The 17233-nt window shown below is 38.7% G+C and overlaps 1 protein-coding gene across 1 annotated transcript in view; it reads left to right on the top strand.

Moving 5' to 3' along the window:
* Lurap1l (leucine rich adaptor protein 1 like) overlaps positions 1–13374 on the top strand; it is a 37333-nt gene extending 23959 nt beyond the window's left edge. The window contains exon 2 of the mRNA XM_034504148.2: positions 12630–13374. Within this exon, the coding sequence (XP_034360039.1) occupies positions 12630–13004 (375 nt within the window). The 3' untranslated portion in view covers positions 13005–13374. The remainder of the gene's footprint in view (positions 1–12629) is intronic.
* The last annotated feature ends 3859 nt before the right edge of the window (positions 13375–17233 follow it).

Genomic DNA, 17233 nt, shown 5'->3' with positions numbered 1-17233 from the left:
CCTGGCCTGATGTTCAGTAGCTAGTGAAGTGGCTGTTTACACACGTTTTGTTTTTTGAGGCATACTCAACTATGTAATTAACCCTGCCATTATCTAGTTGTGAAATGGGTATGATGTGATCACAGAGTTAAATAAAACATGGGGCTACATAGTCTAGATTGGAAACAGCAAGGCAAACAAACCAGAACAAGAACAACAAAACACCTACCAAGAAGAAACCAAGTGGGAAGGCAAGGTTCCCCTCCTATAGCTTTCTCTGAGTTCATGAGCATCTTAGACAAGTCCACGTGAGCAACTCTAGTGCCCATAGTGCTTCTTGGGGCTGGCAGCAAGTTGTAAGCTTGACTGTCACAAGAAACTCTGAAGGAACGTGTAAAAATTGATGGGGCATTTAGTTTTAGAAACCAGAATTAGATAAATGTGCTGTATATTTTCTCAGGAAAAATCCTAAGACCAAATTCTTCACTGAGAGACAAAACTGTCAAATATACCTTAAAACAATCAAATCAAAGTTTTTGAGAGTATCACTACCCTGCAGATGTCATTTATTTGCACATCTTTGAGATACAAATTTCCAAGTTCACTTATAACTTCCTAAGTCTGAGCAAAATTAGTAGTAAATAGCTGAAGAAAAAAATCCCATGGACAATCAGGTCATACTACCCTTAAGCTATTTTAGCATAGCATTGAAGACATGTTGAAATTTTAATCATCTTCAAGTGATAGATAACATTACAAAATATTATGTTTAGATAAGTGATTTTCAAGGAAGTTTTGAAATTTATGGTAAAAGTGATTGTAGTAAATTAATTTTTAATCTTTTCTGATAGCCCCAGAGACCAAAAAAAAAAAAAAAAAAAAGAAATGAAGTTTATTTCTTGATGGTAAAGTTCTTCAATTTGAGTGTCAGTCTCCCGGCTATTTCTATGGCTATTAAGAGAGTGGCACAGCCCCAGTCTCTTCATAATGCTAATATTAAACTTAATAGCGAAGAAGAAGAAGAAGAAGAAGAAGAAGAAGAAGAAGAAGAAGAAGAAGAAGAAGAAGAAGAAGAAGAGGAGGAGGAGGAGGAGGAGGAGGAGGAGGAGGAGGAGGAGGAGGAGGAGGAGGAGGAGGAGGAGGAGGAGGAGGAGGAGGAGGAAGAGGAAGAGGAAGAGGAGGAAGAAAAAGGAAAAGAAAACTTGCCCTTTTGGCTGCTATTCAACCATGCCATGTTATTTGAATCAACAACCCGAAGTCTGCTAAGTGATATATTGCCAGTGGGTTGTAGAAGAGACCAGCTGTCTCAACACGAATTGTGAAGACCTCTCTCTCCAGGCAGTGCAGCTTGAGGGAAGAAGGAACACTCCATACTTTCGCTATGTAAGGGTAATGCTGTCCATATGCAATGTCCTCTGGTAGTCTGGATTCCCCTTCCCTTCAGGACTTAAGTATTTAAGTCAGATTTCTCTTGTTTTAATAGTTTGCAAAAAAATTAAAAAAGTTTCTTTTTCTTGCTTACTTGTTTATTATTATTATTATTATTATTATTATTATTATTATTATTATTGACTGTTTCTAGACTTTTCTCTGCCTTTCGGTGGCTGTTGGATATGGAAATGGAGCAGAGTTTGGAGGCCTTTAAGTGTTAGCCTGAGTCAGAGTTAGGCTGTGTTTACTGTTGTTTCTAGCTGTGTGTGTCAGGGACTAAACCTTCCTCTGGGACTCCTGCTTTGGCTACTCTACTGTTATTGCTCACTTTTCTAAGACAATATTCACTAGGATCAGAACCCTGAAGCACTTTTAGTCTTAACCCTCAGGTTATGCAGTAGTAGCTGGGTTGCTGAGATAGTGGACAATGGCAGAGTGTTCTGTACTGAGCCTGACTTGGTTTCCTTCTCCCAACGAGGTTATGCTTTAGGAAAAAAAACCTAGTTTTGTTAGTCTCTGTAAAACAATCTCTTTTATGGTGAGTCCTGCTTTGGGAGAGACCAGGAAGGTCCAGAGCATGTGCTTCAGAGTGTTTTGTCTGCCAGAAACCCAGGAGATCAGGAGAAGGCAGCAGTACACCCAGAGGTGAAACTGTAAAGTGTAGAGGTTTGGAGACGATTCCTAACTGACAGGCCAGGGCCACTGAACCTCCAGTAACTGACAAATTGTCCTTTAAACATTGCTACTGACGTTGGTCCTAGCTTGGAGCCCTCTGCTTCTGGACTTCTGTTTCTGTACACAATGATTTTACTGACCTGTGTCCCAGGTCACAGTTTGCCTTGTGCCCTCAGTTCTCCTGTTATTCTAATTGGTGACCTGCCCTTTGTTCAGCATTTTTTTCTTTTTGTGAAGATCAGTGTGTTACCTGTCAGATTGGAAACATGATGAGAATAATCAGCTTCAGCAGTTTTTTTGTGTGTGATGACACACTTATTGAAACATTGATATTTAAGGCAGCAACCTTAGTATATGACATAAGAAGCTTATAATAAGTGATAAACATTTTTTTTTAGTATTTCTAAAACATTTTTTAAAAAGCTGAGACTGAATAAATCACTAGAGCAGTCAGTCAAGGCACTGCAGTGAGTGTTGGGATCTGGTAGGAGTTGTTTAATGGCTGCTCTTCCATTCATTGTCTCTACCAGAGAGGCTTAGATCACTGCTCTCATCTGGAGGCTCCCACTTGAAATCCCCAAGTGAAAATACTTGGTCAACATTGAGCACTGTATGGAAAATCAGACAAGGTTGAGGCTTATGTACCACAAAGGATGTTAGATGGGGACAAATCACTAATGGTACTTGAAAATGGGTATCACGGTGAGATGGTAATGGTTCAGTTACAGTCCCTATGCAAAAGGATCATTCTACCAGGAACCATTAGAAAGAAAATGAATTAACATATGAAAATATCTGGTTTATAGTAGGCCATTCAACAGGAAACTTTTATTTTCATCCTATGTACCTGCCTTATTTTATTTTGTTTTGTTTCTCTTTTGAGGACAACTCAAAGTGTACTTTCCATTTAAATGAGCAATTTTCAGCTAATCAGGGTGACTGTTTACTTTTCATTCACCCTCAAGACTACTCTGTGAATGATCTCCACGGTGTGTTTCCACTGTGTCACCAATTATTAAGCCTTTCTGCCACTATCACTCCTCAGTGTAAGAAACAGTATTCTCTGGTGAAGAATACTTGCCCTGTAGAAAGTTCGAATACCTGTGGTTACCTAAATAAAACCTGAAATATGGAAAGATAGGTTAGCATGCCAACATGCATAGGGCAAACTCATCAGGCTCTATACCATAGATGAAGAGAGATAGACAGTTAGTGGCTGTTTAGAGGAAGACTAAGCCTTCCCTGAGAAGAGGCCCCTGATGTCCAAGCCCAGGTGGTCAGCCCTTAACAGATGTATAGACGACAACGCTAACACTAAGTGGACTCAGGAGGTTGTATTTGTGTGTGTGTGTGTGTAAAACACTAATAGTTAAAGAATAAGAAAACATAATTTTGAGAAGGTAGGAAGCAGGGATACTAGAGGAATTAGAGACAGAGTGGAAATGATGTAAATATAGTACTCACATGAAGTTCTCATGACTCTTTTCTGTTTATATCTAAGAGATGAAAAAAAATGTACACGATACTTCTGACTACTTGGTCAACTGTGTTTGCTGATGTCACATTGCTAACTTGAAAATGGCTGATAGATGAATTCATACACAAAAAGTAGACAATCCTTGGGTTTAAATTAATTGATTCTTTACTTTAAAAGGTGAGAGACTATTTTAATACTGAAGATTAAACTTTAAAATGTCCCTGTTGGCTAGAAAGATGGCTCGATGACAAAGAACCCTGGCTGCTCTTCTAGAGCACATTGTTCAATTCCCAGAACCCATACGGAAGCTCTCAACCATCTGTGACACTGAAAGTACCCAGCATGCAAGTGGTGCACAGAAGTACATACAGACAAAAAAAAAATCTATACACATAAAATTCAAAGTAAATATATTTTGAAATGTCCTTGTTACTTTACTAACAGTGAAAAGGGAAATAAAATCTGTGTACTTAATACCAGTTATACAGTTCACTAGATAATTTGCTGATATTGATAGACCAGTAATATAACTAGTGTAAGGCTTACACAGGTTTCACTTTTAATAAATATAATTTGTACTTGAGAAAGTATAGCCATGGGTAGCTGCCATATTTAAGGATAGATAATTATTGAGGAAAAAAAGCCAGTGAAGTGCAAGCAATTCTATCTGTGTAGGTTGTCTAAGATATCAGAAAGAACGAATAAGGCATCCCTTGGGAATCCATTGGTTATGAGGAGTTTATAACAAAAGCTACTTTATACTGAAGGGGTATCACACATTTTTCATGTTAGCCCAATTTATATTGCATCCATTTATATGGTAGAGTTTGGGTTTGGATCTTAAATGCCTTCCAAAGGCCCATGCATGCAAGGCTTGATTTTTAAACTTTGTGATAGAACTGGGATGTGGAAACATTTAAAATGTACAGCCTTCTAGAAGAAAGTTAACTCACTGGACAGTATGTCTTGCTACTGGAATTCTAGCCTCTATCTGTTTCTCATCCATTGACACTTAAATAGTCTTCCTTCATATGTATTTCCCCTGTGAAGTATTATTCTGCCATGCTATGTGAAAACATGAGCCAACATAAACCTTAACACCTTATAAATTGATTATCTCAGTTATTTCAACATAGTGGTAGAATGTTTTGGTCACTGCTTTATTGCTGTGATGAAACAACATGACTAAAAGCAACTTGTGAGGTGTGGGGGATTTATTTGGCTTACAATTCTATGTAGAAGTTAGGCCCTAGTTCTTCCCCAAAGCCCCATGTTCTCAGAAATAAGACTCAAATCAAAATATATTTACAAATACCTTGGTCATATAGCTTTGCTCTTCTTTGACTAGATGTAATGTAAAATATCCCATTTATTCTAGCCTGTATTCTGCCACATGGACAGTTAACCTGTGTTAAGGTACTATGCATCCATCTTGTCACATCTTCCTGGTGACTCTCCTGTACCTGGCTCTATCCCAGAATTTGTTCTCCTCCTGGATGTCCCAACTTCCATTTTCTGCCTAAGCTATAGGCCATAGACTTTTTAATTGATAGGTGATGCATCCATACAGTACACAAGATGATCTCTCTACATTTCTACATTGTGCAGACCATGAAGAAACTCATTCAGCCTTTCTTAGAAAATTAAGGACCATCAGTCTAAGGATGGCATCGCCCACAATGGGAAGGGCTCTCCCCCATCAATCACTAATTAAGAGAATGCCTTATAGCACAATCTTGTGGAGGAATTTTCTCAGTTGAGTTTCTGTACTTTCAGATAACTCTAGCTTGTGACAAGTTGACATAAAACTAGCCAGTACATAGGACATCAGTTGACCCATTACATAGGTGTATATGTGTGCATGTGTTGTGTAGTGAGTTTGCTGTTGAACACTTGTCATAATACCACCCTACATCCTCCTCTTAAAACATAAACTACAGATAACATAGAAACACAGTACTGTGACCCGAACCTCATCTGGAAATACTGCTTTAAGGTCTATCTTGGAAAGATGGCTGTGCAGAATATTTATGTTAGTTGACACACTTCTGATCTATGTTCTGTGTGGACTAGTTGCTTTGTGGTGAATGAGGGGCATGTTTGCTAAATCATTCTAAAGAAATCTTGGCTTGGGTAATTTTCAGTGTGCTGTATTACCCTCAAATAAGCTTCAGATGTGAAGAGGTAAAGTTCACTTTCAGTCTGTTAGCATCTACCCGATAGGCAAAGGAAGAAAGGCTGTGTAACTCACTTTAGTAATAGAAGACTCACGGGGGGGGGGGGGGGGGGGGGGGGGGGGGGAGCTGATCAATACCCACTAGCCTCGTGCTGGAACAGGTTTCAGATTCAGAAAACTCACAGGTACCTCTTTAAAATGACCAAACTCGGCTTTCTGCGTCACTGAAAGTATCACTGGCCAGCTGTTCAGTGGCAGTGCTTTTTGTCAGTAATACGGTCATCGGGGAAGTTACTCAGCCGCAAGGGTCTGGGAGAAGAGTAAACTGTTCAGTTCTACCAGTGAGCAACATGAATGGGACGGCAAAGCTGACTGATATAAAAATGAACCCACCCCTCTGTTTTTCAGTTAAAAACAATTTTTGCTCTAAATTTTAAACCAAATGAGAAAGATGTGTGTGGTCACAGGCTTTCCTCCTGAAGGTTCTAAGCAAGAGTCAGCTAATAGAAATGTCATGTAGTGTCTTATCATACTAAGGAAAGACAGCAGTGTCCTTGTGGATCTGCTGAGGAAGGCAGATAGGGAGGCAGGCTGTATAATATGGCTATCAATAAAACTTCTGGAGAATCCAAGCATGAGTAGGCAGAAAATCTCCTGTGGTCATCAAATAAATGTGATGAGTTTGGACAAGAAACAGAAGTGGACACTAGGAGGTTACACAATGGCGATGTGCATGCCATGGATAATTTTATGTGAACTTGACATAAGCTAGTGTCATTTGGGACAAGGAAACCAACCACAATAAAAAAAAATGCCTATACCAGATTAATGTAGGTGCGCCCAGCCCATTGTGGGTGCTGCCACCCCTGGAGTATAGGTCCTGAGATATATATGGAGAAATAATCCATGAGGAACAAACCTGTAAGAAACACTCTCCCATGGCCTCTGTTTCAGTTCCTGCTTCTTCTAGATTCCTGTCCTGACTTCCATTGTTAATGGATTGTGATGTGAGAGTGTAAGATGAAATAAACCGTGTCCTCCCCAAGTTATTTTGGTTGTGGCATTTTATCCCAGGAATAGCAATTCTAACTAAGACAACAAATAAACTAAGATACATTAGACAAAGGAAATATTCCAGGCACCTTTCCAATATCCTTTCAGTTCATACCTAAAATTCAAATATATATAAAAATAAGTGTGGTAAGAAAGTGGTATGACTATAAAATAGCATTGTCCAGAATTAAATACTTTCTGTAACTATAACTGGGAGGGCAAAAGAAGCAAATGTTTTCCATTTCTCCTACTTGGAAACTAGGGGAACCTGATGTTAAAAGGGTTTATCTGACCTCTTTTCTTTTCCCATAAACTTAATGATGGACTTGCATATAACTTGTCTTATAGCTTTCAGGACATTTGGGATTTATATCATGAGCTTTACAGTAGGAATACATAACTGGGAGACAGCAGGCTTTATTTGTCCACTCACCTTGACATTAGTATATAAAAGGGTAAAAGTACAGAGGACTTTATGAGAGGTGTCTTACCTAGTCCTCCAGTATGACAAGACAACATGAGAAATGTCCCTATTTGTAAGATACATTCAGCTGCTCATATGCATATTGATAAATATAAAGACAGTTTTTTAAAGGGTGGCACCATTTAATAAAAATTATATTTGTGTTCCAAGGCAAACATTGTTTTTTCTGTATTATCTTGTGGGGGCATATATATATATATGTGTGTATATATAGTTATATAGTTATATAGCTATATATTCCCACTGTAAAGTCCATGATATATATATATGTGTGTGTGTGTGTGTGTGTGTGTGTGTGTGTGTGTGTATGTATATATACATACATATCAGTAAATGCATGTGTGTGCCACAGCATGCATGGGGGGAATCAGAGGGCAACTTTCAGGAATCAGTTACTTCCTTCTACAAAACCATCAAGAATGGAACTCTGGTTAAAAGGTTTGCACAGCAAGTATTTTTACCTTATAACCTAGGACATAATTTTAATTTTTATTAAATGGTGAGAGTCCAAATTTTTGTTATCACACAATTTCTGCTAAGCCATGTAGAATTCATGTTGGCTTTGAATTTCAGAGTTTAGCTGCGAGCTTTTTGCTAGTTACATTTCATGCTGACACTGCGGAACAGCGATTGTCTGTCTTGTTACGGCCCATATGATTTCCTCATAGCAAAAATGATTTATGAAACACACAATCTCAAGGAAGAAAAAGACTATGTTAGGATGGAAGGAAACCCTGGGATTTTACAGGAGTGTAATACTGTTTTCTTATAATGTGATATCTGAAATAGAACCTCAGTGGGGAACACAGGAGACGAGCAGATGAGGCTCGGGCTAAAGTCAGTCTCAATGAACAGGATTCCTCTTTGTTTCTCAGAACTTGCTTTGGCATTCCTATCAAGCCACATAATTCATAGAGAAATGAATGCAACATCATGATATTTCTTTGTTCTGGGGAATTAGAAGTTCTGTACACCAACTTGTTTACCTCCAGACCACAGGTAGATTACGTCAAGGGCAGACAGACCTTGGAGCATGTTCCACCTTGAGTTTTAATTCTCTGATTTAAAACAAATTATTTATTTTTGTTTATGTGTATGGGTGTTTTGCCTCCATGTATGTCTGTGCACCACTAATGTATGTCTGAGGCCCAGTGCCCTCAGATCTCCTGAAATTGGAGTTAGAGATGATTTTAAGTCACCCTGTGGATACTGGAAATTTACCTCTAGTCCTTTAGAAGAACAGCCAGTTCTATCTATCACTGAACCATCTTTCCAGCCCCCTCAGTTCTTTGGTTAATTAAAAATTTGATTGTATTCTTCTTTGAACTCCATCATGCTAATTCATAACTGTTGCATCCTTTCAGAGGAAAAGGACTCTGTGGGGCCAGCGAGATGGCTCTGGTAAATGTCGGTAAATATGCTTTCTTCCAAGCCCAATGACCTGACTTTGATCCCTGAGACCCAAATGATGGGGCTGACTCTCCACTTTTTCTTATGTCTAGGACACCTATAACTCCCCACCCTCTACACTGATAACTACATTAGGAAGTAAATCTATTTTGAAAATGGTTTTAAAAAGGATTGTTTGGAAAAGAATAGACCTTGAAAAATGTGTTGTTGGGAACCGTTGCTCTTTCTAGGTCCTTTCATTTCAAATTTTGTATAAACCCAGTCCATCACTTGTCAGAAATGACAGGGAAGTTTCAGCACTTTCCCCAGAGGCCAAAGACATGTTTGGCACAAACCTGAGGGTTGGAAGACTCAGCATGAAGGCAAAAATACACAGCAGGAATTATAAACATCAGAATAGGGTGTGGGGAATGAGAAGAGAAAGAGAAAATACTGACATCCCTTTGAGTCAGTCAGTCCAGACACTTGTACTGAGGAAGGAGAGACGAGCTTTGTTTGGTCTTTTTGTTCAATTCCTTTCACTGGGTGTTTGCAGAACACCCGTGCTGTGCTAGGACAAGTTATCACCCCTGAGCAAACAGAATCATGTGTGCATTGTGACTCACAGCTTGAAGTCCGCTTCCCTTCTGGATGCTATCTTATACTCTGTAAATTTAAGGTAGGGAGAGTCTATTCCAGTTACTCAGTGCCAGAGTCCTGTGAATGAATAGACATAGGATTATCTGCTTGCGAATGCTTCAGTCTTGTGGTTGTTTCTTCCTGATGATTTCTCTCTTTCAAGTCTTATACCACCAGCCCACACAAAAAGCTCCAGGCGTCTGAAGGGGTCGAATCTGGAGCATAGTTGGCGACCTGTCACTGGACACATTTTGACTGAGTAGATACTATGTGCCAAGTACTCTTCTAGGACTTAGCAAGCAGTGGTAATTAGGCAGCCCAAGTTCCTGGTGCTCGGAAACTCCTTTACACACAAGCAAATTGATTTCAACAAGTCATAAATATTGTACAGGAAACAATAGTCATGAACCTCAGTCTAACTGGGCTTGGGGACTGGGCATGATTAACTAGGAATGAGTTCTACATGCTGATAACATTGAAGCTCTGAACTTAAGAAGGGCCCCTAACTGGCAGTATTCTCTGAGTAAAGTCACAGGACTATAAAACCCTAGCTGAGAGACCTACAGTGTTCCTGCCATTGTGGTAAAGCTACTCTGTTCTTGGTGCAGCTATCACAAGGACTAAGATGAATCATAGCATGAAAAGGGTCGGGCAGCCATTGGAGTAGCACTATGATTCAGTTTTTGGTGGATTGCTCATACTCCCAGGGTTCATCAATACCATAACCACACCTTAGTTCTGGAAGAAAGCCACGAGTAACTCGTGGAGACAAGACCTCCTGGAACAGACCAGTAGCCAGTCACAGAAACCAGCACACCCAGCAATCTGGAAGAGACTGTTTACTGTCCTGGAGGACACAGGGATAGACACACACATCTATAATCATCAACATCGGCAGGTTTCAGCCATGGTACTTTCCCCCATCCTCCCCAACAATGACTCAATAGACACTGAATGGTTTTTTTTTTCTCTTCTTTTAGCAGCAAACGATTTCCTTACTTGAATCATTCCATGGTCAAAGGAAGCTTTTGTTTCTTCATAGTCTGCTTTCTTTTTGTCCTTATCAATTAATAAAGTTGAAAAAAATATGTATTAGATGCTACCACTATACAAGTCCAAAATGGCTAACAGAAAATGTATTTATTCTTAGTACATATTAACCCTTGACTGATGTAGTTTCTGGAAATCTGAGTTTATTAATTTATTAAAAGCTGATCTTAAAATCAAAGTCAAAGATCTTAAAAAATGTCAAAAATCTTTAAGTCAAAGATCTTAAAATATGACTAAAATTTTAAAAAATGTTTAGGAAAGATTTTGTAATGTAGTAAAGCAGTGAGAACGACTTTCCTAAGGTTCTTATTGACTTAATTGAGAATATATATATATATATATATATATATATATATATATATATATACACACACACACACATAGATTTGTGATATATTTCACAAATCAGTCCTACTATGCAATGGCACAGAATTCTGCAATGTTGTAAGATAGAAACATAAAGTACTATAGAAGCTTCATGGATCAACATGGGAGACTAGAGTCAGTAAGCTGGGAACAGTTCACTTAGAAGAATGAGGAGGCTTTGGAGAAATGATGAACGGTGATGGCCCATTAGTGCATGCTCAGAGCTTGACCCAGGTGGGGTGTTTTTATGGGCAAAGCAGGCATTTGGGAACAGGCACCTATTGTCCATTTGGAGAGTAGTTGGGAAAAGATCATGCTGATCTTGCTCCATGCATGTAGTGGCATGGGGGAATTCCTTCAGCTTCAGTGGCTGACTGAAGAGTATGAGTTTGTCCCACTGGTTTTCTTTGCTCATCAGTGGTCTTGTGTGCATTCTTGATACTTGTACTGTTTGTAATTCAAACTGTCTTGATGCCTTATAAGGTATGTGGTTAATTTTGAACACAAAGACTTTCAGAAAACCTCTGTCTTGGTCATAGTTTGAGACCTACTGAGTTCATACCCTTCTGTTTGAGAACACCATAAAGAGTATTAATTTTAGCCTGTTACTGTCTATGTGATATTTTCTTTATGCTTTTACTAAGAAGATACAGAAGCTGTCTTAATATCTTAGAGAATTTTAAAAGTGTGCCTTGTACTTCTTAATTTTCCATTTATATTTTTGTTATTTTTGAAAATTGTACTCTAGAGTGGAACTTTTTTCTCTGTCCGTCCGTCTGTCTGTCTGTCTGTCTGCCTCCTTGCCTCCTCCCTTGTCTCTCTCTTCTTTCTGTAACTCTGCCTCTATATTTGGGTTGAACCCAGAACACACTGGGCAAGTGTTCTATTCACCTGGCACTGTCCCCGGCAGCTCTCTGGTGAGAAGATTTTATCCATCCCTGTTTGCTCACACATTCACTGTTCACCTTCAGTTATGGATTAACTCGTCAGCAGGAAGTCTTTTTGCATGACAGCACACTTCTGATGACAAGGGGCTTCTGTTTGTCGTTTGAGCCACTCAAGAATGAATGCCTTTGATAAGTCTAGAGACCTACATATCTGAATTAGCTGTATGTATTAAAGAGAGAATTGGCATGGCCAGCTTTTTGGGTTACAATCCCAAATGGAAGAGTGGGAATTTATTTTCAAAACTGTAATGAATGTGAGTAGGCCCTCTTGTGGCCGGCTAGGTCCCTGCCACCCAGTTTGGTACACCTTAGAAGCAAATGAATTATCTAGCGTTCTTTATGTAGATGCAGTCAGAAGGACTGACAGTTTCTATTTTTTCTTAACTTTTTTTTCCCCTGTGGTTTTCAGTTCATTTTGAAAAAATAACAGTAATAATGCCTGCAGTACAGGGTAACAAGATTTTTCTAATGAATGTGGATTTTTTTTTATAATGTTACATGTTATCATTTAATAAGCAGAGGTATCTATAAAACTAATGAGGCTTCCTTGATTTCTTCACTTTCTTGGTTGTCACACCCAGTTCCATATTAGTACTGATAAGTTAATCCAGAAAGAGAATGTATTTCTTAATGGACAACTTGCCATTTGATGGGTGTCTTCAAGGAGCTTCATTGGGGTCAGAAATACTATGGGTTTTTTCTGGTCAGTTAGGAGTCTGATACATATGCCAGGAAGTAAGTTCTTGAGTCTGACTTCTACTAGAGGTCAACATTTTTCAAAGAGGGTGAAATAAGAGCATGCTTGGGCAGGCACACACACACACACACACACACACACACACACACACGTTTGTATAATGAATTAAAAATTATAGACTAAAATATACAGGATATGAGCGAATTTGAGATTTTTCTTGAATGTAGAATAACTGGCATGTTTTTCTTCTTCTCCTCCCATCACAGGTTAACCTCAGAGCCACTGATGTAAGGCTCATGCGTCAATTGCTCCTCATCAATGAGAGTATCGAGTCCATCAAGTGGATGATTGAGGAAAAGGCCACCATTACCAGCCGAGGCAGCAGTCTCAGTGGCAGCCTGTGCAGTTTGCTGGAGAGTCAAAGTACCTCCTTACGTGGCAGCTATAACAGCCTCCATGATGGCAGTGACGGGCTGGATGGCATCTCAGTAGGGAGCTACTTGGACACTTTGGCAGATGATGTACCAGGTCATCAGACCCCTTCAGACTTGGATCAGTTCAGTGACAGCTCCATCATAGAGGACTCACAAGCTCTGCACAAGCATCCCAAGTTGGATTCTGAGTACTACTGCTTTGGCTAATGATCCACTTTTTTGCATGGGACTGGTGTGCAATTAACTTGTATGTATCCTTCTTCTCTGCTGCTATATTTTTGGTGTGATTTATTTTAATAAGGCAACCTTTTTAAAGAAGCTTATTTTTAAACTGCTTAATGATATTTCTGTTGCTCCCTAATATTTCTCATCTAGACTGATTTATTTTTCTCTGTTACATCTCTATTTTTATTTATTGTAATAATCTTTCTCCCTTCTCTTGCAGTAGCACAGACAAAGTAGAGGGGAAAAACAAGCAATAATTGTTTCTGCTTTTGTTTTCAGAGTGTGGGGTCAGGGATTATATGAAACACTTTGCAAAATTTTACAATAAACCAAAGTCTGATTACGTCCTTCATTCTGTGGTTTGTGGTGTTAAGTGGTTTGAGATTTCTATGTGCCAGAAGATATGAAGATATTATACAGTTTCTATATTAAATTAAACAAGCGATTTGGACAAAGGTAGACATTATTTCAAAGCCATAATGTGGTAGTGTATGATGAGCTGTACTCTTAGACACATGTATCCACATCACTGACGTTTGGAAGACCCAAACAGCATCGACGTCACTTAGCCTACTCCGGTGTTAACATTGTAGATTAGAGTTTTAGAATCAATGAGTTTAACTCAAATCTTGACTTTACTTGTTTTACAATATGTATTACACTACTAGATTTCAAAGGAAAATGGACAAGTTTTTAAGATAAGTACAAGCAAAGACCTTTGGATTTCTGTGGGCAGCATAAAGGAGAGATTGAAAGGCTGAAACAGTGGTGTGTCAGACCTGAAGCAAGACAGTGAAGATTGGTGGACACACAGAGAAGGGTCGCCATCTCAGCCACATGTATCGTTGAGCCAGGCAGGCAGATGAAAACCTTCCCACAGGAAGAAGATGGCAGAAATGACTACCGCATGTATGTTACAATCTTTCTCATAGTTCCTCCCTTCAGGAATTGTCTTTCCTGGTCCCAGAGAACCTGAGAAATGTAAATTTTATCAGAAACCTATTTTTAAAAACTAAATTTAAAGATAGTTTGAGATTTACTGATATTTTCATATATATATACATAATATATATATTATACATGTATATGTTACATAATATATATTTGACATATTTAGTAGAAGGCAGAAACAAGTACAATAAGAAAGATAAGTGTAGAATCATTATGTTATAACTGTAAATCCTAATATATTATTTTTTCATTGTAAGATGGAAAAAAACTTCTTAGTTTTCTAGATTGATACATGAATATATTCTCATTTTTATAATGAGTCAAAACACCTAATTTTTCTTTTGGTATTACTTTTGCTTTACTTTATATGTGTGTGTTCGGTGAAGGTAATGTGCATATGGATACCTATGACCATGGTAGCCAGAGGCATGAAATCCTCTAAGCTGGAATTACAGGCAGTTATGAGCTAGGCAACATGGGTGCTGGTGATCAAACTCTGGTTCTCTGAAGGAGAAGTACAAGCTCTTAACAGCTGAGCCATCTCTCCAGAACCATTTAATGTGGATGTAGCATCACTATTTCTATTCATTATTTTTTCTAGTGAGAAAGCTTAAGATTTCAACATAAACAACTTCAGCAAAGTGGCTGGATAGAAAATTAACTCAAATAAATCAGTAGCCTTTCGTAATTATAACTGATAAACAGGCTGAGAAAGAAATTATGGGAACAACTCCCTTCACAATAATCACAAATAATATCATGGGGCAACTCTAAGCAAACAAGTGTAACAATAACTGTGCAACAGTAACTTCAAGTCTCTCAAGAAAGAAACAGAAGATCTCAGAAATTTGAGATGTCTCCCATGCTCATGGATTGGCAGAATTAGTATAGTAAAAATGGCCATCCTACCAAAGACAATCTACAGACTCAATGCAATCCTTCTCAAAATCCCAACACAATTCTTCTAAAACATAGAAAAAGCAATCCTCAAATTCATTTGAAAAGGCAAAAACCCGGAATGGCAAAAACAATTCTTAACAATAAAAGAGCTTCCGGGAGAATCACCATCCCTGACCTCAAGCTGTACTACAGAACAATAGTGATAAAAACTGCATGGTACTGGTACAGAGACAGACAGGAAGATCAATGGAATAGAAGTAAAGACCCAGAAATAAACCCACACACTTATGCAAACTTGATTTTTGACAAAGAAATAAAAAATATACAATGGAAAAAAGAAAGCATCTTCAATAAATGATGCTGGTCTAACTGGCAGTCTGTATGTAGAAAAATGAAAATAGACCCATATTTGTCACCTTGAACAAAGCTCAAGTTCAAGTGGATCAAGTACCTCAACATAAAACCAGAGAGATTGAATCTAATAGAAGAGAAAGTGGGAAAGAGCCTTGAACTCATTGGCACGTCGAAATTTCCTAAACAGAATGCTCTAAGATCAAGAATTGATAAATGGGACCTCATGAAACTGGAAAGCTTCTGTAAGGCAAAGGACAGAGTCAATAAGACAAATCAGCAACCTACAGATTGGGAAAAAGGTCCTCACTAACCCTACATCTGAGAGAAAGCTAATATTCAATATAAATATATATAAAAAAGCTAACCACCAAAAAAAAAAAAAAAAAAAAAACCCAAACAACCCAATCAAAAAATGGGGTTTATAACTAAACCAAGAATTCACAACAGAGGAATCTCAAATGACTGAGAAGCACCTAAAGAAAAGTTCAAAGTCCTTAGTTATCAGAGAAATGCAAATCAAAACAACCTTGAGATTCCACCATACACCAATCAAAATGGCTAAAAACAAAACCTCAGAAGACAACACATGTTGGCGAGGAGGTAGAGAAAGAGAAGAAAGCAATCACAAAGGGGAGGGAGGTCTGGTATTGGGTGGGGGAAAAGGACTAAAGGCATGAGGACCAACAGAAAGGATGGAAACAGGCAACCTTGGGAGATAGAAGGTTAGGGGGCCAACCAGGATGCACAAGAGACCTAAGATTTGAGAGACTCTCAGGAGTCACAAGGAGGGACCTTAGATGAAATGCCTGACAGTAGGGAGAAGAAACTTATAGAGCCCACATCCAACAGAAAGGCAAGGTATCAAGTGAGGGAGGGGGTTACCATCTCACAGTTAAAACTCTGAGCCATAACTGTTCCTGTCTGAAAGAACTACAGGGATGGAAATGGAGAGGAGCCTGAGGAAAAGAAGGTACAGTGACAGTCCCAAAGTGGGATCCAGCTCAAGGGGAGGTCCCAAGGCCTGACACTATTACTGAGGCTATGGAGTGCTCACAAAAAGTTGAATTAGGGAAAGGCTGGAAGACGTTGAAGAGGAGGGCAACCTTGTAGAAGGACCAGCAGTCTCAGTTAACCTGGACCCTTGAGATCTCTCAAACACTGGACCACCAACTAGGCCCCTGAGATCTCTCAAACACTGGATCACCAACTAGGCAGCATACACCAACTGAGATGAGGCCCCCAACACATTTACAGCAGAGGACTGCCAGGTCTGGGTTCAGTCAGAGAAAATGTACCTAACCCTCAAGAGACTGGAGGCCCCAGGAGTTTAGAGATCTTGTGGGGTGGGGGATGGGGAGTGGGGACAACCTCATGAAGACAGAGGGCCAGGGAGGAGGTATGGGATGTGGAACAGTTGGAGGGTGGACGAGGAGGGGAATACAATTTGGAGTGTAAAAAAAATAAAAAAAAATAAAAATAAAAGATTAAAAAAATGCAAGAACATCAAGCAATTTAAAAAAGATTTGAACATATTTTAAAGAATAATACATATTTGTGTATTTGACAGTGTAAGTCAAGAGAACCTTGAATTGCCATCGTCCCTATTCAAAGAATATATATATATATATATATATATATATATATATTCTTTAACTCTGATTGTTTTGTTTCCAAAACACATATCACTCACTCAATATCCAATTAAAGTATGTCAGGTGTTATATTTAGCACTTCTCTTTTAACATAAAATGCTTATAATAGCACCACAGCCATCTCATGATTTCAGAACTGACACCAATTTATGTTTAAAGAAATTGAGGTGTAGAACCTAAGTGATGGGGTCAGATTTCCCAGTGTCAAACCCAGGCCTTGAATTGAACTGAGGTCTCGGTTGCTCTTAAAACTGTACTCACTAACCATTTCTACTATTTGTTGACATTAAATAATAAAATGTAGACAAAGTAGCAAATACAATCCCACAATTGTAAAATGCAACCAACTGTTTT

Source organism: Arvicanthis niloticus, chromosome 5, assembly GCF_011762505.2.
Source record: "Arvicanthis niloticus isolate mArvNil1 chromosome 5, mArvNil1.pat.X, whole genome shotgun sequence".
Classification (NCBI taxonomy): Eukaryota; Metazoa; Chordata; class Mammalia; order Rodentia; family Muridae; genus Arvicanthis; species Arvicanthis niloticus.
This window is presented reverse-complemented; position numbering and strand designations above follow the sequence as displayed.